This window comes from Dysidea avara, chromosome 3, assembly GCF_963678975.1.
Source record: "Dysidea avara chromosome 3, odDysAvar1.4, whole genome shotgun sequence".
Taxonomy (NCBI): Eukaryota; Metazoa; Porifera; class Demospongiae; order Dictyoceratida; family Dysideidae; genus Dysidea; species Dysidea avara.
The window spans coordinates 37629488-37657317 of NC_089274.1; the positions used below are offsets into that span (position 1 = coordinate 37629488).

The window sequence follows — 27830 nt, forward strand, 5'->3', positions numbered from 1 at the left end:
TACATAAATGTGGTATACGTTGTCTCGTTACCTTTTACTATTAGTGAAGTGCATGTTGAACTATTAATCTACATGTATTTATACACAAAATTATAATGTGGTGTAGCCATACTTATACATTGTGCCTGTATGTTGTTTGCAGATCAAAATAAAGGTTATTAGCAGCCTCCAAGGAAGCTCCTAACTTTGAAGCATCTTCACCAGCAATCTCTCTATCTTCATCAGACCATCCCAACAAGTAGCTATGATTTCCAGCGAGTAGCTGTGTAATATGCTGAAATTGTGGCCTTGACTTTGGCTCAGGATTCCTGTGTGAAACAATAGACAGCACCAGCATCTAAATCATACATGCATTAATAGAGCTGCATATAGACAGAAAACCTTTTTGGGTTTGCTGCAAACCTAAACTACTATTTCTATGTACAGTTCTCCCAACACATACCAACACTTAATCATCACTCGGTATATAGCTCTGGGACAACCAGGAGGTGGTGAGAGTCTGTATCCAGTATCAACTTTCTGCAGTGCCTAGAAAGTTAATTTTTACACACGCTAGAAAGAATTGCACATTCTTACTTCAATATTATTTAACCAATGAAATGGTTTGCATCCCAAACTCCATATTTCATACAGGACACATCCATAACTCCACACATCACTCTGAACTGAATATTTCCTGTAATGTAATGCCTGAATAGAAAAACAGTGAAAGAGCAGTTATTATTTTTGTACAAATAAATAAGCCATATACTTAGGGGCTGAACCAGGAGCTGGCAAGGGGAGGGGCACACACAGGATAAGTTGTATATTCTCTTGTGAGTTGTTGTATTTTTGAAGCAGGAAATAATCATTTCTTATAGTAGTCTACGTCTCACTGTTGTTCTTATTTGCAAGTCTTAAAAACTGTTAGAAAGGCTATGGATAAAACATGGGTGGCACCACCAGTCCAGTTGATAAGATTTCAACTTGACCACTTTTTATGAAGATGAAGATTGAGATACACTAGTAGAGCAGTCAGATATTCTAATAGAGCAGTCAGTCACCTACTTGCTTGTATGCTGCTGCTGTTGCTGCTACTGTATGATCATTGCCCCCAAATTCATTTCTAAAATATTTTCCTGAGAGAACATGCTCCCAGACCCCTCCCCCTATGCATACCGTACACTTTGTCCTACAATGCACTCACTGTATAATAACTGTTAAATGTAAATCTGACCATGCACTTTAAAATTCTTGTTCCTGCCCTGACTTAAACACCAGCAAATCAGCAATTATTTTAGAGGTACTTAGTATACATGACGATGCGGGGCGACAGTTTGGAAAAAGAAGTATGGCTTCTCCACCAGGGTGGAGAGGCATTAGCCCCAAATATCCCATCCTGAATCCAACTTTGCTATTACCTCAGGAGCTGTCCATTTCACCGGTATCATCCCTCCTGATGTGATGTAGTAGCCTTCATCAAGTAGATTACGAGACATTCCAAAATCAGCAATCTTTTATATGAAGACTATGTATGTAATCAAACAATTCTTTTAGCTACACAAGTTACCTTGCATGAAAAAGATTGAGAAACAAGAATATTTCTTGCTGCCAAGTCTCTGTGAACAAACTGTTTACCATTAAGGTAAGCCATTCCTGCTGCGATTTCCCGGCAAAACTTCAGCAGAAGTAATGGTAACTTTACATGAACAGTGGCCTCACTCCTACATATATGAAAACATTGTACAAAATAAAATTTTAATGTATGTGACTATGTGTTTATATACTAACAATTGTTTCAGTTCCATTAGTACACTACTCAGGTCTCCATTGGGTACATACTCCAGTACAATCGTGACAGGTTCATCAGTCACTACACCATGAAGCTTGACCACATTGCCATGGTCAAACTGGCACATTATGGCAGCCTCCTGGAGGAATCGTACTCTATCCTTAGTACTAACATTTGTATTTAAAGTCTTCACAGCAACTTCCACTTTCTTTTGTTCGGTAGGCTTCCACATGGCACGAGAAACCGCTCCAAACTCTCCAGTACCTAGTTCTTCACAAATCCTATTTAAAAACAAAACTTTCTTCATGTAGCACTCACAAACAATTTGCTTGCCAGTGCATTTAACATTATTCAAATAAGTGTCGGCATAATTTTGTTGAATGGCCATTGCTGGATAATATAATTAATCAGATCTGCAAAACGGTACGAATGCAGTCGTGTGTGAACCTCATATATAGGAAATCCATTGCTGGGTAAGTCACGTCTTATAGACTCTTCCTACAATTAAGGAGAATGTGAAACTAAAGATGAGAGTGAACCGCATGTACAATGCAAGGCAAACTAATGCTTATATGTATCTTCCATCTATACATACATATATATATCTAATCCAAAACAGCCAAGCTGTAAAAAAAGTGTGCGGCCCTCAAAAAGGCTATGGTGAAAAAAGATGTGAAATCCAAGGTGGCGGCCAAGAAATGGCTGTGATGGTAGGTTAATGGTAAAAATTTTAATAACAACAATTCAGGTGAATTTTGGTGCCGCTTGGTCAATTGGCACAAAATTCACCTGAATTGTCGTTATTAAATTTTTTACCATTAACCTACCATCACAGCCATTTCTTGGCCGCCACCTTGGATTTCACATCTTTTTTCACCATAGCCTTTTTGAGGGCCGCACACTTTTTTTACAACTTGGCTGTTTTGATTAGATTTCACTTCTTTTTGTATTTATATACCCCAAAGCCAGCCTATGGCCTGCTTTGGGACTTTTTTAACCTATCTTTTTTTCTTTACCACAGGAAGAAGAAAAGATGAAGCAGATGTACCTTAAATATTTCTGATTTAATCAGTAAATGTACAAATTATATATATAATACATATATTTATTACAGAACTGTCCATGGTGGTTTCTGTGTAACTGAACACTCTTCAAGGCAACTTCTTCTAGCTGATCTCTCTACAGGGTGATTTGTTTGTAGCTGAACTATCAACAAGGTAACTTCTTCTAGCTGTTCTCTCTACAGGGTGATTTATATGTAGCTGGATTCTGTACAAGTGAGTTTTTTGCTGCTGAGCTCTTTACAGAATGGTTTCTTTATAGCTGAACTCTCTACAACGTAACTTCTTCTAACTGATCTCTCTACAGGGAGATTTGTTTGTAGCTGAACTCTCTACTGGTGATTTGTTTGCAGCTGAACTATCTAGATGATGGTTTCTTTGTAGCTGAACTCTCTACAAGGTAATTTCTTCTAGCTGAACTCTCTACATGGTGGTTTCTTTGTAGCTGAACTCTCTACAAGATAACTTCTTCTAACTGATCTTTCTACAGGGCAATTTGTTTGTGGCAGAATTTTCTACAGGGTGAATTCTTTGCAGCTGAACTCTCTACATGGTGGTTTCTTTTTACTGTAGCTGAACTCTCTACAAGGTAATTTCTTCTAGCTGATCTCTCTACAGGGTGATTTGTTTGTAGCTGAATTCTATACAGGTGATTTGTTTACAGCTGAGCTCTTTACAGAATGGTTTCTTTGTAGCTGAACTCTCTACAAGGTAACTTCTTCTAACTGAACTCTCTACAGGGAGATTTGTTTGCAGCTGAACTCTCTTCATGATGGTTTCTTTGTAGCTGAACTCTCTACAAGGTAACTTCTTCTCTACAAGGTGACTTCTTCTAGCTGATCTTTCTACAGGGTGATTTGTTTGTAGCTGAATTCTATACAGGTGATTTGTTTGCAGCTGAACTCTTTACAGAATGGTTTCTTTGTAGCTGAACTCTCTACAAGGTAACTTCTTCTAACTGAACTCTCTACAGGGAGATTTGTTTGCAGCTGAACTCTCTTCATGATGGTTTCTTTGTAGCTGAACTCTCTACAAGGTAACTTCTTCTAGCTGAACTTCCTACATGGTGGTTTCTTTGTAGCTGAACTCTCTACAAGGTGACTTCTTCTAGCTGATCTTTCTACAGGGATATTTGTTTGTAGCTGAATTCTATACAGGTGATTTGTTTGCAGCTGAGTTCTTTACAGAATGGTTTCTTTGTAGCTGAACTCTCTACAAGGTAACTTCTTCTAACTGAACTCTCTACAGGGAGATTTGTTTGCAGCTGAACTCTCTTCATGATGGTTTCTTTGTAGCTGAACTCTCTACAAGGTGACTTCTTCTAGCTGATCTTTCTACAGGGTGATTTGTTTGTAGCTGATTTTTCTACAGGGTGATTTGTTTGCATCTGAACTCTCTATATGGTGGTTTCTTTGTAGCTGATCTCTCTACAAGGTGACTTCTTCTAGCTGATCTCTCTACAGGGTGATTTGTTTGTAGCTGAACTCTCTTCATGATGGTTTCTTTGTAGCTGAACTCTCTACAAGGTAACTTCTAACTGAACTCTCTACAGGGAGATTTGTTTGCAGCTGAACTCTCTTCATGATGGTTTCTTTGTAGCTGAACTCTCTACAAGGTAACTTCTTCTAGCTGAACTCCCTACATGGTGGTTTCTTTGTAGCTGAACTCTCTACAGGTGATTTGTTTGCAGCTGAACTCTCCACATGATGGTTTCTTTAAATTTTTAGCTGAACTCTCTACAAGGTAACTTCTTCTAGCTGATCTCTCTACAGAGTGATTTGTTTGTAGCTGAATTCTGTACAGGTGATTTGTTTGCAGCTGAGCTCTTTACAGAATGGTTTCTTTGTAGCTGAACTCTCTACAAGGTAACTTCTTCTAACCGAACTCTCTACAGGGAGATTTGTTTGCAGCTGAACTCTCTTCATGATGGTTTCTTTATAGCTGAACTCTCTACAAGGTAACTTCTTCTAGCTGAACTCCCTACATGGTGGTTTCTTTGTAGCTGAACAGAGATATAGGTGGTGATTTGTTTGCAGCTGAACTCTCCACATGATGGTTTCTTTAAATTTGTAGCTGAACTCTCTACAAGGTAACTTCTTCTAACTAAACTCTCTACAGGGAGATTTGTTTGCAGCTGAACTCTCTTCATGATGGTTTCTTTGTAGCTGAACTCTCTACAAGGTAACTTCTTCTAGCTGAACTCCCTACATGGTGGTTTCTTTGTAGCTGAACTCTCTACAAGGTGACTTCTTCTAGCTGATCTTTCTACAGGGTGATTTATTTGTAGCTGAACTCTGTACAGGTGATTTGTTTGTAGATGAGCTCTTTACAGAATGGTTTCTTTTTCTTTGTAGCTGAACTCTCTACAAGGTAGCTTCTTCTAGCTGATGTCTCCACAAGGTCACTAGTTTGTAGCTGAACTTTCTACATGGTAGTTTCTTTGTAACTGAACTCTCTACTAGGTAACTTCTTCTAGCTGATCTCTCTACAGGGAGATTGGTTTGTAGCTGAACTCTCTACAGGTGATTTGTTTGCAGCTGAACTCTCCACATGATGGTTTCTTTGTAGCTGAACTCTCTACAAGGTAACTTCTTCTAGCTGATCTCTCTACAGGGTGATTTGTTTGTAGCTGAACTATCAACAAAGTAACTTCTTCTAGCTGATTTCTCTACAGGGTGATTTGTTCGTAGCTGAATTCTGTACAGGTGATTTGTTTACAGCTGAGCTCTTTACAGAATGGTTTCTATGTAGCTGAACTCTTTACAAGGTAACTTCTTCTAGCTGATGTCTCTACAAGGTCACTAGTTTGTAAACGAATTCTCTACACGATGGTTTCTTTGTAACTGAACTCTCTACAAGGAAACTTCTCCTAGCTGATCTCTCTACAGGGAGATTTGTTTGTAGCTGAACTCTCTACAGGTGATTTGTTTGCAGCTGAACTCTCCACATGATGGTTTCTTTGTAGCTGAACTCTCTACAAGGTAACTTCTTCTAGCTGATCTCTCTACAGGGTGATTTGTTTGTAGCTAAACTATCAACAAGGTAACTTCTTCTAGCTGATCTCTCTACAGGGTGATTTGTTTGTAGCTGAATTCTGTACAGGTAATTTGTTTGCAGCTGAGCTCTTTACAGAATGGTTTCTATGTAGCTGAACTCTTTACAAGGTAACTTCTTCTAGCTGATGTCTCTACAGGGCACTAGTTTGTAAATGAATTCTCTACATGGTGGTTTCTTTGTAACTGAACTCTCTACAAGGAAACTTCTCCTAGCTGATTTCTCTACAGGGAGATTTGTTAGTAGCTGAACTCTCTACAGGTGATTTGTTTGCAGCTGAACTCTCTACATGATGGTTTCTTTGTAGCTGAACTCTCTACAAGGTAACTTCTTCTAGCTGATCTCTCTACAGGGCGATTTGTTTGTAGCTGAACTCTCTACATTGTGGTTTCTTTGTAGCTGAATTCTCTACATTGTGGTTCCTTTGTAGCTGAACTCTACAAGGTGATTTCTTCTAGCTGAATTATCTCTTTCTATAGTTGCATGAATTCCCTACAAGGTAATTTCTTCTAGCTGATCTCTCTACAGGGTGAATTGTTTGTGGCTGATCTCTCTACAGGGTGACTTGTTTGTAGCTGATCTCTATACAGGTTACTTGTTTCTAACTGATCTCTTGAATTTTCTTCAGGTGACTGCTCTATTAGGATGACTGCTCTATTAGAGTATCTCGATCTCGCACTTGCTACACCAAGTTGGATTTCGTGTTATAACTCCGTGGCTTTAAGTCTGATTCTTCTACACCATTGAAGAGCCTTTCTAAGATGATAAGTCCATCTGTACAGCGATTTTCAAAGCATTACCCCAAGCGGTTTACCTGGTAGGCGTGGCAAGCAGTCGTTTTTTATTAGCTAATCTCGATTGCGTAATTGTTACACACTGTTGGTTTTTTCGTTGTATCTTCCTGGTTTTTAGCTCGATTTCTTTCAAACCACAAAAGGTTTGAGGTTCAATAGTTAACCTATTCACCCACCGATTTTCAGCTTCTTCCCATATGCGGTTTACCCTGTAGGCGTGACAACATATTGGTGTTATTTTTCGTGATTAATCGCTCATAACTCTTTGCCTGTTTATCGTATTCCAGCCAAAGTTGGTACACAGATGCGCCTTTACACCCCCTTCTGTGTGCCAAATTTCAAGGCGATCGGATATGGCGTTCGCATTTTATAGCAGTTTTTGTAAGTGTGCGAAAAGAGGAAGAAAAATAAGAAGAAAAAAAACGAAGAAACTAAGCCAATTTTTGAAGTCACATATCTCGGGAACGCTTGAAGCTATTTCGCTCAAATTTGGAATGTGGAGTGCTGAAGGTGGAGGGAGTGTCCACAGCAAAAATCGTCTTAAGGCAGCACAGAGGTACGGAGGTGCGAAAATTGCGTTTTCTTTCTTCCTGTCAATATACTCACGGGTGTTACGCGCCGACTTCTTGGGCCGCACGACACACTACCGTGTGTCTTGATAGGAAGCAAACTTCTGGTTTTAAGAATATGATGGTACCAAGATTTTGCTGTTAGCACCTTCCTTCATTGCAAAAAAGTGCTCAATTATTTTTATACTTTGTAAATATTTCCCTTCATTGTGTTTAATGCATTCTACTGTAAAATTAGGCTTGCATGAACATCGGTGTGTTATTCTTGAAGATTTGGTCACATATTCCATCTATACAAAACACCCAAGCAGAAAAAAAGGTGTGACCTTTAGAAAGTAGCAATTACGCTGCCATAATTTAGGAATAATAAGTGTATCAACGGTACAGTAGTACTGTTTAAGTAGGGATTGCCTTGAAAAGTTTGCACGTCACCCAAAATTCTGCCTTTAAAAATCATCCTAGAGACATTTTACGCAATGAAAATCATCTTCACGGAACAGTACTAGTCCATATAATATATAAAACAGCATTAAATATAACAAAACACTTACAGGTGGCCGGATATAGAATTTTGAAAAATCACCAAAACTTGAATTTTAGTCTCACTGCCTCACTCACTGACCACAGTCACATGGCTAGAAGTCAAACGAAGCAGCGCATGGCCGCCATTTTACGCCACAATAACAAACTCACCAGTGGGATGTGTCTTCCGACAAGTGTAGACCCTTTGCACCTTGTCTTTTCTTTTATCTTCAATCAGGCTGCTTGTCTTCTTCATCCAACGAAACCATATCGAGGTGTTAATTTTCTGTATCAACACATTCTTTCAGCCACATACTATATAGATGCCACAGAATTATTTCAGAGCTGGATTTCAGAAGCGCTTCAGTCCTGGCATTACTAAAAGATTAGATATGTGCAAGCATAGTGCAAGTTCACAATTGGCATCTCTTTTGCGATAGATTCATGACCACGCCCTTCAATTAAAGATCTAGGTGGAAAAATAGCGATAGAGTACAGAGACCACACCTCTTAACAATCTAGCTGTTTATTTAACACTAAACAAAATGACCTTACCCCTTATTGGTCTAGCTAGCTGCACACCTCTTAGCTGACTCAAGATATACTCTAATACAACATTCACTCTAATACAACAGTCATGTATGATATTCCAATAGAACAGTCACAAGTTACAGTGCAGCAGCTGTGCTACAACAAAAACTAAACAAACTAGTATAGTGCAACCGGGCATAAACCTCCAAACTTATTTTACTTCCTCGCCCACGCATTTATTTCTATATGCCACTAGATACATTTTATAATGTTTTTATCCTTTCATGTTTTGCTTTGCTCATTAGTATTTCATAATTTTTTGTTTTTTTGTGGTTATACATATTTGCAGTGTCTCAGAGCGTACTTTTATAAATTGTGGTTTTCAACAAATTTCACAGAAAAATCCATAATCTGACTTTACGATGTCATAAAACAATAACTAAAAAGAAATTTACAAAACCCCAGCTACAAATTTTAGGCATGTCTATCTCCTTTCAGAAAATAATGAGTATATGGAAAAATTTTGAAGCGTGTGAAACTAGATACATTTTTTCGAAACCTTATGAAAATCACAAAAATCACCATAACTTACTTTTAAAACATTTTTTTACAAATCTGGTACTACGAATTGTCGGGCTTGATGAGACCTTTCATCTACTAGAAAATTATTGAAAAACTCAAAAGTATATAAAACTAGATACGAAAAAACCAAAAACCATAATATACCATTTTTGAGATAATTGTGGTTGTTTCCATGGTAACCTGTGTACAGATATGTACAGATACATGAGTATAACCATGCGCAAAAAACAGAATTAAGATGTGTGGTGTATGTCTCAAGTTATAACCAGAAACATGAAATTTAACTATTTGGAAGTACATGCCCGCCCGGTTGCACTATATAAAAATTGTAAATTTATAAAATGAAGTAGGGATCTATGCAACAAAAAGTAGTGAAATAAGAGATGAATGGTGGTATTACAGCATAGTTAAGTGAGAAAGTATTGGCACATTAGCTATAACAATTATTTTGCTCAATGCCAAAGTAGGGACTTTCCCACTGAGCAAAGCTGTAATACCATCATTCATCTCTTGTTTCACTACTTTTTGTTGCATGGATCCCTACTTCATTTTTAAATCTACAATTTTTAAAAATACTAGTATTTGTATATAGGAATCAGGAATTGTGTTGGCATTTTGAAGCAATTATTTAAATTAGCCATGTTTCCATTTTAGTTCAAGATACTGTATTAGACCTGGAGAAGAACAGTCATGATCACCCTCAAGTGGCTGTCAGGGGTGGATCCAGAAGCAGGCAAGGGGAGGGGCACAGATAGGCCAAGTTGTAACTGGTTGGGGAGAGCCAGTTCAGTACTGCATTTTGAAGCAGCAAATAATTACCTCTTAGTAGTGTCCCACTGCTGATTTTTGTCATTTTGGCCTTTTCAGATGGTTGTGAAGTCTTAAAAGCTACCAAAATTCACTTTATTTTCATGCAAAAAATTTTCGTGATAAAAATTTTCGTACAAAAATATTTTCGTATGATTTATGTAAATGACTACTCTATTAGAGTAGTTCGATCTTGTATAAAATTTTTCATGCAAGAAATTTTCATACAAATTTTGCATACGAAAATTATTTTACAACAAAAAAAAGCAAATTACACTATTTAAAAGGCTTTGAATGTCTTAAACAACAGCAACACGATAATTATTTTAGAGGTGCTTAGTATGCATGAAGGCGCTGGGTGACAATTTCATAGCTAATTTAACTTTGGTTCGCTTTGGTCTCAGGTGAATTCATAATAAATGCTAGTAAAATGCGCATATTTTTTCATGAGTTTCTTGGCCTGACATAAAGTTTAATAGCTATTTTAATCAAAAGTATGGCTGGCTCTTCCACAGGATGAGGGAGCCCCATCCCGGATCCACCATTGGCTGTAAAACTTGAAGATAAATCAATGTCATAACTCAGTAATCAAATCATGTAATTGGCAAAAGATGGTCATATAATTACATTTCCAGCAAAAACAGTAGATTTTTGGGCACTGTTCAACAGCATAAGGTTTGCATAATGCATACAAAAAGTTAGGGTGTGAAAAATTAAATCAATGACGGTAGTCAAGTCTGCTAAGAATTGACTGCAATAAAAATAGAGTTAATGTTCATAATGACAATGTCATGTTATTGTTGATAACATAAATGAAGTTGTTTCTTGTCTGCCACCTTTGAATTCACATATTTTCTACTGTGTTTTTAAACTTTCAGCTTAGCTGTTTTTTATAGATATCACTTATTTTACATGTAATATGCACAAGCTCCAAAACCAACTTACAGCTGGCTTTAGGGTCTTTTTTGCACATGTTATTTCCTACAGGCACAATCCAAGAGTAAGAGTGTATCATATTTATAATTGTATTAAATCATCACTGTTTTAATAGAGTATCTTGAAGATGTAATGTTACACATGTTTGCTATACCTGGGTAGGCATTGCTCAACTTCACAATCATAATGGGTTTAAGCTATATGCATAAAAGTTAGCCTATTAATGGACTAGTTTACTGTAAGTAATTTACCCTGTAGGTATGATGAAAAATTGGGCTTTTTATGTAAATAATAAGTCTAAGGTTGAAAATTTCAAGAGAATCAAATAAAATGGTTGTGTTTTATTATGGTCTCTGTAAATGTTTAAAAATCTGGTCAAACTTTGAAGGTCCTATCTTAGGAATTCCTAGAATAATCTCACTCCAATTCGTCATGTGGACTACTAGACATGAAAACAACTTCACAGTAAAAGTTGATTTGTCTGCTAAAGAAGGTATAAATATGCCTATGCTTATAATTGTTCTTCCTGTTAATAACACACTGATGTGGCATACCAACTACTCTTTTCCCACATGTCGGTGTCATGATGTCAAGCAAAGTAGTCATTATAATAAGCACACCAATGTACATATGAATGTAGGTACTAACTCGATTTCATTATGAAATAGTTTGCGGAATCTTTTTCCTTCAAACTCTTCATAAATCTTCTTTTCATCATCAGAAGGTTGACAATACACTGGACCATAATCTACTTGTTTACATGGAGTATCATAAATCTGTTGTTCATTCTCCATAGACTTGCTCAATTCATCAGGTGCTATCTTGTACACTTCTATTGAGGATAGGAGCTTATAAGTTTCATCCGTATCTGGCAATGCTGTGTTCAACATTAATTCCAGATGTGCAGCTATTACTTCTTTGTTTTCATAGTCCAACTGCATAAGTATTGACAATCAAAATGCACACAAGTAATCATAACACATGTAGTATGGTAGCTCTGTATAGTAGGGTACTACAAAGAAAATGGCATTCTTAACAACAAAAATATTTACACTATGAAAGATGCCTTCACAGAAGAACCTTAAGCATATCTAATGTAAAATTTAGCAGTTATTTATTTATATTTATCTATTTTTATCAATTTAGTTATGAGACAAGGTCATACAGAAGGATATACCTATATGAGTACAACCTGAACAAAAAGAAAAGACAACACACACACACACACACAAATAGACAAACTACAACAATAGTTAATATAAGAAATCCAAACGCTACAATTGTTTTGGTCAGCTAATGACTAAACAACTCATTGTATGTACGTATAGCCTCCTTTTTACATAACAATAACAAACTCACATGTGCGTTTAAGGGCTCTGATGAATACTCCCCTGTTTGTGCTTTGCCTATCTAATTCTTGTCATCATCTTCTTCATGCAAGGAAACCTTACTGAGGCTAATATCAACCCTTTACTAGTGTACGTATATACTAACATTATGATATTTATTTTAAATGCTTAAAGAGGAAATAGGTAGCTGCATTTTATATCCCATCCAAAAACAGCTTATAGCTGTAAAAAAAAGTGTGCGTCCAAGTAAAGCAGAGTTAACTGCGACAAAAAGTAATGACATCATAATGCGGCCATGTGCGAGGTGTGCAAGTTGTAAAATTAATATTAGCTAATCAGATAATACAATGTTATTGTTAAAGTGTTAATGAGAACTATGTGATGCTGCTAGTTTTTAAGTGTGTGAGCATCTTCATAAATGCCACACAAATTTAATTCTCAATAAAACAATGTGTATAGATTCTCTGATAACAATAAATAGTTTGAGTTTGGCCACCTTTCCTTTGTTCATAGCATTGCTGTATACAGGAAAGGTGGCCAAACTCAAACTATTTATTGCTATCAGAGAATCTATACACATTGCTTTATTGAGAATTAAATTCGTGTGGCATTTATGAAGATGCTCACACACTTAAAAACTAGCAGCATCACATAGTTCTCATTAACACTTTAACAATAACATTGTATTATCTGATTAGCTAATATTAATTTTACAACTTGCACACCTCGCACATGGCCACATTATGAGATCATTTTTGTCGCAGTTAACTCTGCTTTACTTGGATGCGTACTTTTTTTACAGCTATAAGCTGTTTTTGGATGGGATTTCAATACTTTTTGTTAGAATAAGCAATGCACTGTTGATAATAGTAGGTGAGTTTCCATGGTTTTGACAGAAACCCTAGATTACAGTGACAGAATATTAAAAATATAACTGTAATTTTAGTGGCCTAGGCCACCACATGAGGGGGAGGGGTTAGTGGGGTATTTTTCCCTGGCCCCAGCCTGAAAGGGGCCCCTTGAATACCTGTTTAAAGAAAGATCAATATACTCCAATAGAGCAGTCAGGATCTAGACCCTTCCTTGCACCTGGGCCCCTCTTTAACTCTTTGCCCTAGGCCCCCTAATTTCTCTGGACGACCCTGTTAGTGGCATGCAACTGCAGTCAACCAACACCCATTTTAACTAGTAAACCCTTAGTAACACTTTGCCTTTCATCTTGTACTGCATTAAAACGATCAAGATACTCTATTAGAGCAGTCACAAAACAGCTGTAACACAGCAATCAATATTTAGCAATTACAATTTCTGCCTAGCATCGGATTGTACAGTTTAAATTACTAGCTACTTACAGACTTTACAATATAAAAATATAGCACTTGTAGAAATGTGACTGTTCTATTAGAGTATCTCGATCTACTTCAAGCATTAACTAATTCAAGCGAAGAAGCCACACCCCTGCCCATATCAATAAGAGATCTTGTGAAATGAAATGAATGAGAATAGTAAAGAAAAGGTAAGAATATAGAGACAATAGAGGGGCGCATAATTATGTCCTGTTGTAAATAAACGCCTTTAAAATTTATATTACTACTAAATAAGCGCACCAGAATAGGCTTGCAAGGCTGTTGTCTCATTGTTTGTCTTTCATGTTGAAGGGATTTAGTCACAATTGGTGAGTTTAACTATACATGTATTTGTGTTATAAAACTTAATTGTAAAAAGGCGATTAGCACATATCATGATAAAACATGTATTTGTCACAGTAGAGTCTCTCACGATTATTAGACATTGGACCAGGTTAAAAAATTTACTGCTATATTAATAGGACTTGTAGCATTTGTATATCTTAGTATCTTAATAAATAGTCCTTCATGATCACTAATCACTAATAGTACAGTGAAAACTGGTCATTATTCAGGCCGTAGGGTAGTCTTGCGTGGCCAGACCTCTTTTTCTCCGTCACGGCGCTTATCGATTAGAGATTATAAGCGCCTACTCCGAAAAAGGGTCTGGTCCAGAATCAATACGTAAACTTGTTTTCACACCCCAAGCAAGAGCTCGGGGTGTTTAATCAAATTTGTCATAAAACGTGTATTTCCTTTTAAGTTTCAAGCCATGTACGCACTGGAAATGCCATGAACAATAGCCGGTAGAGTTGATGAGAGACACTGAGGCTGGTTTTCTAAGGTTAAAAAGGATACGGGTTGATTCCTTGCTCAGTTCGCCTTTAGCCTTTATGTTTTCACAAGGAATCGATCCGAGACCTTTTAAACCATAGAAAACCAGCCTCAGTGTCTCACATCAACTCTACCGGCTATCGTTCATGGTATTTCCAGTGCGTGCGTGGCTTGAAACTTGAAAGGAAGTATACGTTTTATGACGAATGGTGATTAAACACCCCGAGCTGTTGCTTGGGGTGTGAAAACGAGTTTACTACAAGTTTAACTGAAGGTCATTAAACAGGGTTAACTTATAAGTGTCTCTATGGTAATGGTGGTTTACTGGTTGCTATGGGTGCAAATATGCATGCTATGCATTAGGCCCATGGGAAGGTGGAGACAAACAACAAATAGTGTCAATATCTGAGTAGGCAAACCTGGGCATAAAACTAGTCAAACCAGTTAGACAGGCACTCAGTTGTAGCATTCTACACAACAGCAGCAACAGCAGTGAAAGTAGCTCTGCTGTGTTTACTTTAGCTCCTTCCAAGGCTCCTTCCAGGGAAAGCCACTAGTAGCAGCAACCCTCAGTACAGATGACTATGATGTTAGCCATAGTTGCCGGGTCCACAGCCCCATCTGGCTATACAGCAGCATGCAACTCAGTGGTAACCAAACCGAGGAGGTGAACTGAACAGAGCCCTTTATCGGCAGCAGCACGTGACAAGCCGCTAACTTGTGAGCAGTCACCATACTCTCAAGTAAGGAGTTACAGCTAGCTAGTAAGACTATAGTTTCACAGTATATAGGCTACACTGATGTGTGGGTAGTTGCGAGGGTAGCTGCATATTCATGGACTGAGCAGCAGCCGCCATATATCCAATGCTAAAGAACGTGGCTCAGTTTCAGAGAACGAGCGTGTAAGTTGGCATTGGCTTAGTGGAAAGTGTTAGGCACCCGCCTAGAGTTTGTGGGGACAAAAAGGCTCACTCTTAGCAACATTCTGGCAAGAAACCAAATCACCAGCTTGCCCCAGCTAGCAACATTTTCTATTGAAAAATTTACCCGTTGGCTATTTCAAGTTCCTTTACACAGTGCACTGAGTACAGTCTCTGGAGTGGTATACAGTCCTTTAGAGGTGAGCTTTGCAATAGCAGTACCCTGTCTAAAAGAAAGAAAGGAAAAAAAACTGATTCAAGGGGTAGGTACAGATTAACCCCTGAAATTGCTGTTCTGGAAAGATAAATAGTCTGTGGCCCAAAATTTTGTATGTGTTGGAATACAAAAGTTGACTGTGAAAGATGCATCAGAAGTATATACATGGAAATGTAATACTTTATGGATTGACACGTTTTTGAAATCGTGGAGTTTATCAGCAGAGATAAGCTAATCCCGAAGGTTGAAATATGGGTGGTCAATTTTCTATGTGATACTTCATAGAAGATTACCTCAGTACCCCATTGGGATTAATTGAATAATCTAGTGGTTACTATAGAATAAAAATGGTTACTTGTAGTTTTATATATGATTACATTGGAGAGAAGGTATGGAAAACTGCCATTTAGAACGTACTTGTGCTGTACTTGAATGCAACTCCTGGTGCTAGTAAATCAATCCTAGCACAACAGGAAGAGACCTTCCTGTGGTATTGCAGGGGTATCCTTCACAATACATGGGAAGAGAGAGCTGGCCTTCACAGGGGGAATTGTTGATGTGAAAGTAGGCTACACGGTAGTACAGCTCTGATACAGACAGGCTGATCTGTTGTTAATCCCTAGCGGTGCAGGGAGGTGCTTTCTTTGTAAAATACAGAGTGTATTTGCAGTGCAGATGATTATTTTCTTGACACAGGCACTTTATGGTATGGTAGATGCGTTTCCTACCTGGCATATTGGTAAACGTGTAGTGATGTGCGATACATATCGATATATAAGAACATCGGAATATTTTGGCTGTTTCACGACATCGATATTATGCTTGTGTATTGATATTTTATTGCACAATCACAGAAATGTGAAGGTCTGGTTTTGTGCAAGTTAACAGTGTAGCTTGGTTGTTTACCAGTTCCTAGACTCTTTAAGCTAGTTATATAAAAGTGCAGAGGGCTAATAGCTGGTATTAAACCATGAAAAATTATCGGCCGCCCATGAATTAAATATGAACTGGCTGCTTACCACTTTCCTGAACTCTTTTAAAGCTTGTTATATAACCGTGCAATGGGAAATAGCTGGTTCTTAGCTATGAAAACTTATTAGCAGCCCACACATTTAATTGCATTTTTAGAAAAATGTACCATATCGCATCATTGACTACACAGCTGTTAGATACAGATACGCTCTGTCAGGCGTATCACACATCACTATAAATGTGCCCCATAAAAGTAGAGCTAGCCCACTAATTAAGGAGTGGAGTATTGTAGGGGTGTATCCTACATGGTGCAGCTCTCATACAGACAGGTTTGTCTGTTGTCAATCCCTAGTGGTGTAGGGAGGTGCTTTCTTCGTTTAATACGAAGTGCGTCTGCAGTGCAGATGGTTATTTTCTTGACACAGGCACCTTATGGTATGGTAGGTGTGTTTCCTACCTGGCATAATGGTAAATGTGCCCCAAAAGAATTAATTTATTGTAGGGGTGTATCCTACATGGTGCAGCTCTCATACAGACAGGTTTATCTGTTAATCCCTAATGATGCAGGGAGATGCTTTTTTCGTCAAATACAAAGTACGTCTGCAGCGCAGACAGTTATATGTTTTTTTGTTTTTTTTGGCACGGACACCTTATGGTATGGTAGCTGTTTTTCCTACCTGGCACAAAGAGCTGTGAAACTTAGCCAGCTAACTGATCATTCAACAACCAGTTATTTTTATAAATTCAGTTATCAGCTATTATATATTTTTATCATAATCAAATAACTGATCTCTAATATTCTCACCCGAAAGGTTTGGTTTGGGTACTCTTTTCATTCTTCAACATAGATATCTCACTTGTCATGGGATTCAGCCTAATGTGTAATGACTTGTTGCCTTTCAGCCCAGTTTCACAGCTCTTAAAGGTAAAAAGTAAATGTGCCTCATAAGAGCTAGAGAGAACTATAGCCAAAACAGGAGTGAGGCAGTATTGTGAATATGTAGGGGAGCTTCCTACATGTGGTTTATCTGTTGTCAATCCATAGTGATGTAGGGAGGTGCTTTCTTCACAAAATATAAAGTGTATCTGCAGAAGGATAATCATCCTCTTGCACAGGCATGGTATGGTATGGCAGGAGTGTTTCTACATAGCACAAAGGTAAATGTGTTTCATTACTGGAGTCACAGGGTTGATAGTATTTGAAAACGTAGTGGTATGCAATTCAATAGATATGGTCAAAGTCTGAGCCGAGAGGTAGGTAACAAGCCAAAATCATCTACGAAATTTCAAAGATGACTGCCCATATTTTATCTTTCAGAAATATGACTGCTCATATTTCATCTTTCAGAAATATGACTGCTCATATTTCATCTTACAAAGACAAATTTCAGCTAAATTTCTCCGTAAAATTCAGTAATTACAAAATTAATAAATCTGTAAATGTCAGACTCAGTAAAATTCTGTAAATTTTTGTTACGTTTTCCTGTTCGTGAAATTTCATCTTTCAAACTACATAAATTTCAGGCAATATTTCATCTTTCAGAAATAATTTCAGAGATGATCTACGAAATCAGGTCGTTACCTACCCCTCAGTCTGAGCATACCATAATCCAGCTAAACCTGAGCATCGAGTTACAAGTTCTGTTACAAATAAGCTATTGTACAAGACCACTTGAGGGCAAGATAATGTTGCAGAGGGCTGCACTTGAAGCTGGAGTGCCCTTAGAAAATTGTCACAACAGACTATATTAAGATGTGATTCATCCACATGGTTGGTGTATGTCTAACCATACTGGAAATTTTATCACCATAAATCAGTGCTTTAAACACATAGACATTTTCTCTTATCAGCAGGGCAGCATACTATTAAAAATTCAATCCGAGACAAGGTCATCCCTCATTGGTCTTATGTTCCTCTTTGGTCTGTTCCAACTTTATTATTTTAATCCTTAGATAATTCCCTTTAGAAAGAACAGGGGTTTGGTCTACAAGGGGAAGGACTACCACTCCACCTTTATGGTGTGTAAATTTTGGTCCTTTTTCCTATTGTTAATCTCGGAGCTGCAAGTTGGCATGAAGGTGTGAATGTGTGGATCACACAAAGGTCTTTTGACAGTTAATGTCCTTGGCCTTTGTCCTCTCCCAACAGTCTTCCGGGAGGTGCATACCCTCTTGTCTTGCAAAACTAGAGAGACGTCTAGTCCAGGCATTGTTGACGCAAATAGTCTATAGCATACTGAGCCGGACATGTTACAATTACCAATGTAGTATGCAAAGTATGCAAAGTAGTCTAATTGATGTTTTTCTTTTCAGGAAGAATGTCAGTTTGTTGGCATGGACTGTGAAATTCACAATGTTATTGTTGCAGCTCAGCATACTGTCTAGCCTCGTGTTTTGAGATAAGGCCATCCCTCATTGGTCACATGTTCTTTCCAAAGTTATTATCATTTTCTTTTAATCCTTAGGTAATTCACTTTAGAAGGAACGTGAAATCAATGGGGTTCGGTCTACAAGGGGAAGGACTACTTCACCTTTGTGGTGTGTAACTTTTGATCCTTTTTTCCCCTATTATCAATCTCAGGGCCACAAATCTCCACTAATGGCATGGAGGTATAGATATATGGATCACACAAGGGCCTAAAACTAGAGAGCTAGCAGGACATCCAGACCAAGGTTTGCTCATTGTATACGTACTTAAGGGAATACACAAGGGTTCAGGATCAGCTTTATTAGGTCCTGTGTGGAGGTCAATAGATTCATGCCCTACTGTTACGGTCTCCATATCACCATGAGTATTTAGACTACCGTCACCTAAAAGAATGGAGGAACTACACTGTCAAAGGGAGCAAGTCGTGTAGATCTAGAGGCTTGCTGCCGAGTGGGTCTCATCCCTTAGAAAAATAAGCCAAGAAAGCAGTACTTGATATCCAACATTTTCTCTCCAAGTGAGGATAGTGTAGTGTAAATGAAGTACAGTGTAAACGAATTAAGCACAGAACTGGTTTCCTTGTCCTGGAGTACTTGGCTCCCCAGATACATAATAGCAAAAGGCTCACTGCTTGTAAGAAGGCCTACAGAGTAGTCCCAGTTTAATCAGAAAGTTACCCCTTTACCCGAGTAATATTCCAGTGAAAGAACTAAGTCAGTATATCGGCGACAGCAATGTTAAGACCACTCAGCTACACACTATTTACAGTGGACAACCACTAGTTTTATCTTTGGCTTTTTGAGCAGTTCATTTCAGCTCAAGGACATACAAGTTAATCTGGAAAGGATAGATGCTGACTCTTCTACATTGTTACTCCTTGCAAGAAGAGGAAACCCTCAAAATGTTTAATTTCAGGGGGAGAATGCAACTAACTCTACTGAAACTCTAACAAGCCTTCAATGCAGTTTAATTAATTTATTTTTACACAGGACATAGCAGTAGAAGAGAGCAGTTAACTAACACAGTTACAACTGGTTTAGGTGAAAACCCTACTATTCAGACCTCAAGTACTGAGCTGTACACCTGGACTAGATAGGCCTCCTCAGCTTGTAGCAGTCTCAGGACTTTATCAAAGTACGCTTGGTAGAGTAAGGGATCATAAAAAAAAAAGTAGTCATACAGTGTCTAAATGGATCAGTAACGTAAGCAGAACTTAAGCTGTTATGCATTGTGGCATGTATGTTGTAACACCTCAGTCTCCGCAAGCAGTTTTTTGAGGGTATCATGTTTAACTTCAGGATTGGCTCCTCATGGTTTTAGAAACCGAGGCAAATGTTGGTTGTGGCAATGATTGAACATAATGGTAATTGTATTTGGAGGGACATCTAAGTACAATCACCTACAGTGATTGCTTGTGTGGGTGAATGGATGAGTGCTTCATGGGCCCTTTCTAGTGGGGACAAATGCTAGACCTTCTGTCTAGCTTGTATGGGTATGTAGGTCCCCACTAAATAGGGGTAAAAACCCTGATCATTACTTTGGGATTAAGACATGCATGACCTTGGTTAGCTTGAAGTCACGTGATCTCACATGATAGCCAGATTACCAATGGTCTATTGTTAACATTCCATGGTCAACGGCACATCATCCCATTCTCCCAACTTGTAGTACATTACTCCCTATTCCTGTGATTTGGAGACACTGGAGAGAAGTTAAGTATTGATTCTGGACCAGACCCTTTTTCGGAGTAGGCGCTTATAATCTCTAATCGATAAGCGCCGTGACGGAGAAAAAGCGGTCTGGCCACGCGAGACTAGCCGTAGGGACAAAATTTTCTGACCTAGCTTTTTTAAGAGGTGGCTGCATTTTGCGGCCTTAAAAAAAGGTAAGAAGCATGCTGTTCTAACTGGCTATAGAGATGGATTTAGTGTGTGACAACGTATGAGACAGTGAGTGCTGGCAGCAAGGGGGCAGCCAATCTGTTAGAACACCAAAGGCACTATTTCAGACATAGGCAGTTGGCTGTCAGCCCAAAGTGTAAAAGGTTTCACTATTAATTGGTCCTTATAAGCTCCTTATAAGCTCCTGACGAAGAAAGTGATGAAGTCATTATCCATAGGATATATTTTTCAGAGTATCCATCTCAGTTCTATAATACAGTAGCCAAGCATAAGATGAACATAACACAGCATTCCAGTGGTTTAGTGGTGACCACAACACTGCCTGAGTTAAACTGTGGTGAGATTTGAGACTACTAGAAGTCCTGGAATGCCTTCATTACATGAAATACCAAATATCTAATGCCTGGCTTTTATCCACAGTGGACCTGTCTTGGTGGCCACTTGTACAGAAGGGAAACAGCTGCCACACAGTCTTGCAAGCGAAACAGCTAGTTGCCACACCTCTTAATTATCAATTTGTAAAATCTTGAGCAAAACTGTGTGTGCGAGCAAGTGCGATGTTGTGCATCGGCAGTGCCGTGTATATGGTTGCTGCCTAGCAGTGACACATCACGAGTATTGAAGTCACAATGCGTTACTGTATCATCCCTCTAAATACAATCTCTGAATGTGTCATTTTGCGTAGAGAGCACTCTTCCACATATATTGTTAACCATTAATATTGTTCACCATTGTTAATAGTATGTACAGTGAAACCTCACTTAGTGGCCACCTCTTTAATAAGACCACCTCATTATATTGGCCACCTCTAGTAGGTCCCAAATATAGCTAAGCAGTACTTTATGAACTCATTAATAAGGTCACCTTGTTATTCAGGCCAAATTTTTTGGTCCCACAGCTGGCCATATTAATGAGGTTTCATTGTACTTATATGAATTTTTATTTTTTGTAACTTTTCTTCAGGTTTACTGATGGGCACTATGAAGCATTGTTGACTGGTCCATACATAATGTGGTGACTTGAAATGCTAAAACAGTACGTAGCATGTCTTGTATGTACATGTAATGTGTTGTAATGTGTCCACACATCCACACATCTTAGAAATAAATATAATTGTATTCTCTATACTCAGTTCCATTGTGCCACTGGGTCATAAGTGGGTTGAGTATGGATCATCCAGGACATTTGAGTCACATTTTGTCCTGGCCAAGTGGATCTCATCCACTGACAGAATATACAGGATCAGATCACGTGTATAGATTACGGTGGAACTTGTTTATTGCCACCTTCACTCAATAAGCAGGTAACAGTGTATAAATTCTCAATTGGAATTGACTTTTCAAGAGAGGTTGTCTTTCTATACTGGTGGCCATTAAGACAGGTTGTACTGATAGAGTGTACATACTAGAGATGCAACAATATCCTCCACTTAGTGTTGTTTGATAGTGATGTAATGGAGACTATGTATTGTTGCATTTAAATACTATACTATTATATTGTAACTCTAGCTCGTATTTATAATAGGAATGTTTGTTAACTGTTTAGACATAGTGGAGCCACACCCGTTCTACCATGGCGGGCCACTGGAAAACATTTTCATGGCAGTTATATTACAGTCATTATTGTACAATTCTTACATTATTGTTGTGAAAAGTGTTTGGTATTCATGTGTCCTCTGTATGTTGTAATTACGTACATGTGTAATTTTGTGTGGGGGTGCTATAAAATGCAATAATGCATGGTGACAATTGTAAATTAATAGGTGATTTTGCACACTTCCTTTTAGGTTAGCTACATGTGCTAATTACTCACAGCTTGTGTCAACAACTGGTAACGGCAGTTGTACTCTGTGTCATTCTTTATGCCGCGCCCTTAGAGGACAAATTACGTGGGGGAGACTAAATTCAAATTTCAAAATGAACGATGGTATGCAGCACCATAGATTATATCTATGGACTATAATCTATGGCAGCAGACTTCTTTGTGGCTATATGTACTGATTAACTAAATGGAGCGCCAGTTCATCAATACCCAGTGACCGCAGTTGTGCTCTACATCATTCTTTAAATTCTGAGTAAGATTCTTACGGAGAGCAAATTACGTGGGGGCGACTAAATTCAAATTTCAAACTACCCATTCTCGAAGACATATGTTTCAATCTGAACTAAACTTTTAGAACAGTTTAAAGACACGTTTCCCTACATGCCAAGCAAGTATTGCGGAAAACAACAATCTGGGTTTTGTATTTGGCCTCTAGATCGACTGAGGACGACAGAAACTTCGTTTGGTGCTGAAATTACGTCTGTAGGGTAATCATGTATGGTGATGTGAATCTTGAGTTGATTGAGTGAATACTGAAGCAATAGCAGGGCAATCAATGTTCGGAATGCACAAAGGAACACAAGGCATACACCTGCGGTTGTGTCTAACCGCATGCGATAAAAAAATAAAAAAATGAAACTTCCCCTTTGATGTCGGCAATCTCGATCGCGAAACAATCAGCGTGGATTTGCTTCACTGCTTGTATGTTAGTTACTAGTGACATGATGAGTTCAACTTTAGAGTTTCAGAGGGATAGCGTAAGTGACAGGTGAGTTAGAGGAAGGCCGAATTTTACAACGCTCATTCCTGTAAAATCCTCAAGTGTAGTGGTCACATCATTTATTGCCGGCGGCACGTGTTTCTGCCTTACTGGCCGCGTGACTCACTACCGTGAGTCTTGATAACAAGTGTGGGGAAACATTAGAAATTTTATATTTGAGTAGGGATCACAGAAAAAAAGGAAGGTCATCTACACTTGCGGCTATACTAGGGAGGGAGGGAGGTCATCTGCATTCTCACAAGGGAGGTCATACTACAATTGAAATGCAAAGTCACCAACCCGCTTCTTTTTCAGCTATGTTTTACCAATTATATAGTGTTAAAAAATGAAGAACAGTATGTGAAGCGCCTCTGCAATCAATTCAATCACTACAGAAACTATGGTTGAACATGTACCCTAACTATCAATTGTGAAGTGACAATATTGCTTCAGTTCCAGTTATGCTCCACCCATTATACACTTGTTGGAGCCTTAAAGACATATCCCAGACATATTGTGGGGTGAAATGGTTCCTAAATTTAAAGCGCCAGCCATTCCTGAGATGCAGGCAACCACAGTTGTGAGCTTTTTCTTTGGCTTTTTTCCGTCTTATTCTGCTTCATTTTTGGCACACTCTATAAAATTGTTATAAAACACAAAATTAATGCTTTATTCGATCTTGTTGAAATTGGGCACGCTTAAAAAGGATCTAAAGACAACTTCTAGTACAAAGTTTAGAGCAAATCCAATGAAATCTTTAGGAGTTATGACCAATTATTTCACATAAAGAGATCAATTTGTTGTCACACTTATGCTACACAGTAAACCACTTCAAGGAATGAGTTGAAATTGGTTTGTAGCTACAGATTAACTATCATAAGTGTGCTTTGAAAGAAATCCAGGGAGACATAAAACAAAACCAAACATGTGTAACAATTGTGTAACAATTGTGCAATCAAGTTTCGTGGAAAAAATGTTTTCATGCCTACCAGGCAAACTGCTTAGAAGAATTGAGCTGAAAATCAGTATGTAGATGGATTAATCATTATAGAAAGGCCTTTCAGTAGTGTCGGATTAAAAGCCACTAAATTGTAAATCTAAGTAAGCGTAGTAAGTGTGTGATCATACCCTATTAGAACATTTGACTGCATTACTAACTTAGTCTATTGGAACATTCAGCTACATAGCAAGTCACCCTGTAAAGAGTTCAGCTACAAAAAAAACCAGGCCTGCAAAAATAGGGCATGTTAGCATATAAAATTTTTCTTCAATTTCAAAATTTAATGACTCAAAATTTTTAATGCCATCACACTATAACCATACCATTTTCCTTCCTCGTTAAACATTTAACTGGCTTTATAATAAAAGTTGCAGAAAGCAAATATTCTGTTCAGGTACTGAGATATGATGTGCGATGTGATGCCCACATACCCTGTTTTTGCAGGCCTAGATGCACAGAGAGTTTAGCTGCAAACAAGTCGCCCTGCAGAGACTTCAGCTGTGTTACAAGTCACTCAGTATAGAGTCTACAAATCAGCCAGTAGAGTTCAGCTACATTACAAGTCACCTAGTTGAGAGTTTAGCCAAGTAACAAGTCATCTTGTAGAGAGTTAAGCTACGCAGCAAGTCATCTTGTAGAGAGAGGGTTCAGCTACAAACAAATCATCCAATAAGTTCATGTAACAAGTCACCCTGTAGAGAGTTCAAGCCACCCTGTAGAGTATTAAGCCACCCTGTAGAGTAGAGTTGGGCAATATTGAATTTTGAGGCATGCGATTATTGCATGAGTCATATTATATGCATTTTAATGCAATTATTGCAATATTGCATGTGAAAATTGAAACACAACCACATAGTTTGAAAAGTCCATATGACTGCTTGTTTTCACTGAGAATTAGTTTACAAATACAACTTCTTTGCTAACAAGTTAACCAATTGACATAGTTAACAATAATATGCACAAACTGTATAAAATATGAGGTCTAGAAGAGACAAAAATTAGATGATAAATGTGATAATTATTGTGAAATGCAATAAATATTGCCTATGCAATGATATTGCGAAGGCAAAATACATGCGATAATGGTACTGTGAGCACTTGCTTAGGCAATATTGGTGATTTATTGAAATTATTTCCCAACCCTACTGTAGAGTATTAAGCCACAATGTAGAGTATTAAGCTACATCAAAAGTCACCCAGTTTAAAGTTCAGCTACATTACAAGTCACCCTTTAGCTACGTTACAGGTTACTCTGTAGAAAGTTCAACTGCTTTGCAGCAGTAAAGACATCCTGTAGAGAGTTTAGCTACCCTGTGGAGAGTTCAGCTACAAACACGACACCTGGTGACTTGTAACACAGCTGAACTCTCTACAGAGTGATGTAGCTGAACTCTCTACATGGTGACTTGTAGTGTAGCTAAACTCTCTTCAGGATGGAGCTGAACTCTCTACAGGGTGACTTGTAACATAGCTGAATTCTCTACAGGGTGGGTTGAACTTTCTATAGAGTAACCTACTGAACTCTGCTATTTAACATAGCTGAATGGTCTAAAACAACACATAGATGACTGCACTATTAGAGTATAACAATCACACACTTGTAACACTCAATTGGCTTTCGCAGTGATTAAAATCTTTTAATCCACTACAAGGTACTTCTATGATGATTAATCTACTTGTACATTTATAGCTCATTCTTTTAAGTGGTTTGCATGGTAGGCATGGTAAGTTTTTAACAGCAAAACACGATTGTTTGATTGTTACACAGTGTTGGTTTTACACTGTATCTTCAAAGTCTTTATCTTGATTTCTACCTCAACTTTTTACAATAGTTAACCTATCCATGTACTGATTTCAAATTCTTGCCATAAGTGGTTTACCCTGTAGGCATGACAACATATTTGTGTCATTTTGCAATAATATTGTTAATATCTCCATGGCTGTTTATAATATTCAAACCAAACTTGGTACCGAGATTCACCTTTAAGCCCCCTTTATGTGTGCCACATTTCAAGGAAATCTGTTTATTGGATAATGAGTTTACATTTTATGGCAGACTCTGTAAGTGTGCGAGCTCATAATGCAGGAATGCAGCACCTGGAGCGACTGCACTCAAATTTGGTAGTGAACTACTGAAGGTGGAGGGAATTTCCGTAGCATAATCATCTCATTTTGCAAAGGCAGCACGGAACTACATATGCATGAAAAATTGCATTATGTTCTGTTAATAACACACTGGTATAGTGCACCAGCTTCTTGGGCCACACCACATAACGTGTCTTGAACAATGCACATGTCACATTAATTTTATGTACTGTGTATTTTTCAAGGATTACTGTACCTTAGTTGATTGTGATATCATTGAAGGTGCTTGATATACTGCATTGTTAAATGCAGCAGCACTACCAGGTGTGCCTGACACTTTGAAATTTGATACATTAGCATCTGTAAAATGAATGCAGTACATACACACAACTATGTCATATGTAAATAGTCCACATATAGGTGTTAATAATACGTATATACATCTAATCACTAATCTGGCATACGTACAGTATCTACAACAATTAATACTGTTTAAAAAGTAAGGCATAAAAATCATCACAGCAGTGACAACACATACACTAAATCAGTGTAAGTACCATGAGTTGATTCATTGCTATCAGGTAGTTTTTCATGGTTACTCTGTGATCTTCTCATCCACACAAACACCACCACCACCACCACCACCACCACCACTACTACAATGATTATAGCCACTACAACTCCTCCTATTATTCCCCCAATAACAGCTCCTGATGATCCTCCTGATGATCCACTACTATTACTACCACCAGACCGAGGTGTTTCTAAGTAACAGTATAACATAAAGTGTACATCATAGCAGTATATGAAGCACAAAGGTTAGGAACCTTTGTCAAACTATATTAACCAAAGTTTAGTATTAAGCATCATTTAGTATGTTAGTTACTAGTAAGGATAGCCAAGGTTAGTGTTTTTCTACTTAAAAATTGACTTGGTGGTATTGGCTGGGTGCAATCAAGTGCCTTCAAAGTGACCCAGAATGTCTGCAACAAGGTTCAATGATTTTTAAAAGCTATCAAATGGTACGGTAGTACCGTTTAAGTAGGGATTGTGGTGAAAATTTTGAGCGCTGCCCACAATTCTGCCTTTAAAAATCATTTTTAAGCGATGAAAATCACCTTTACGGTAGTACTAGTCCATATAATATATAAAACAGCACTAAATATAACAAAACACTTACAGGTGGCTGGATATAGAATTTTTAAAAATCGCCAAAACTTGAATTTTAGTCTCACTGCCTCACTGCTTCACTCACTGAGCACAGTCACAAAGCTAGAGGCCAAACGAAGCAGCACATGGCCACCATTTTACACCAAAATAACAAACTCACCAGTGGGATGTGCCTTTTGGGGTTCCGATGAGTGTAGGCCCTCTGTGCCTTGTCTTTTCTTTTATCTTCAATCAGGCTGCTTGTCTTCTTCACCCAAAAAAACCATATCGAGACGATAATTTTCCGTATAAACACTTCCTTTCAGCAACATATATAAACGCCACAGATTATTTCAGAGGTGGACTTTAGAAGCACTTCAGTTCTGGCGCTACTATAAGACTTGATACACTGTACGTGCAA

General features: G+C 38.1%; 2 protein-coding genes across 2 annotated transcripts in view; both read right to left on the bottom strand.

The window, feature by feature from the left end:
- LOC136251945 (ephrin type-A receptor 4a-like) lies at nucleotides 1-26908 on the bottom strand. The gene is made up of 9 exons (XM_066044326.1): nucleotides 26818-26908; nucleotides 26517-26620; nucleotides 11276-11562; nucleotides 1771-2052; nucleotides 1550-1703; nucleotides 1401-1493; nucleotides 577-690; nucleotides 443-528; nucleotides 1-308 (listed from the first exon to the last, which is right to left on the bottom strand). The coding sequence occupies exons 1-9, from the start codon at nucleotides 26873-26875 to the stop codon at nucleotides 113-115; spliced, it is 1374 nt and encodes a 457-aa protein (XP_065900398.1). The 5' UTR covers nucleotides 26876-26908; the 3' UTR covers nucleotides 1-112.
- The window catches only part of LOC136248494 (complement receptor type 2-like), a gene marked incomplete at its 3' end in the record, with an annotated part of 43380 nt that continues 42428 nt past the window's right edge, over nucleotides 26879-27830 (bottom strand). Inside the window, exon 6 of the mRNA XM_066040271.1 lies at nucleotides 26879-27024. Coding sequence (XP_065896343.1) covers nucleotides 26879-27024 — 146 coding nt within the window. The remainder of the gene's footprint in view (nucleotides 27025-27830) is intronic.

Coding starts and splice junctions, on each gene's coding strand:
- LOC136251945 (XM_066044326.1), bottom strand. CDS start 26,875: ATGAGAAGATCACAGAGTAACCATGAAAAACTACCTGATAGCAATGAA. Junction 11,563..26,516: donor TGATATCACAATCAACTAAG/GTACAGTAATCC, acceptor ATACTTATGCAG/TTGGACTATGAAAACAAAGA. Junction 1,494..1,549: donor CTCAATCTTTTTCATGCAAG/GTAACTTGTGTA, acceptor TTCATATAAAAG/ATTGCTGATTTTGGAATGTC.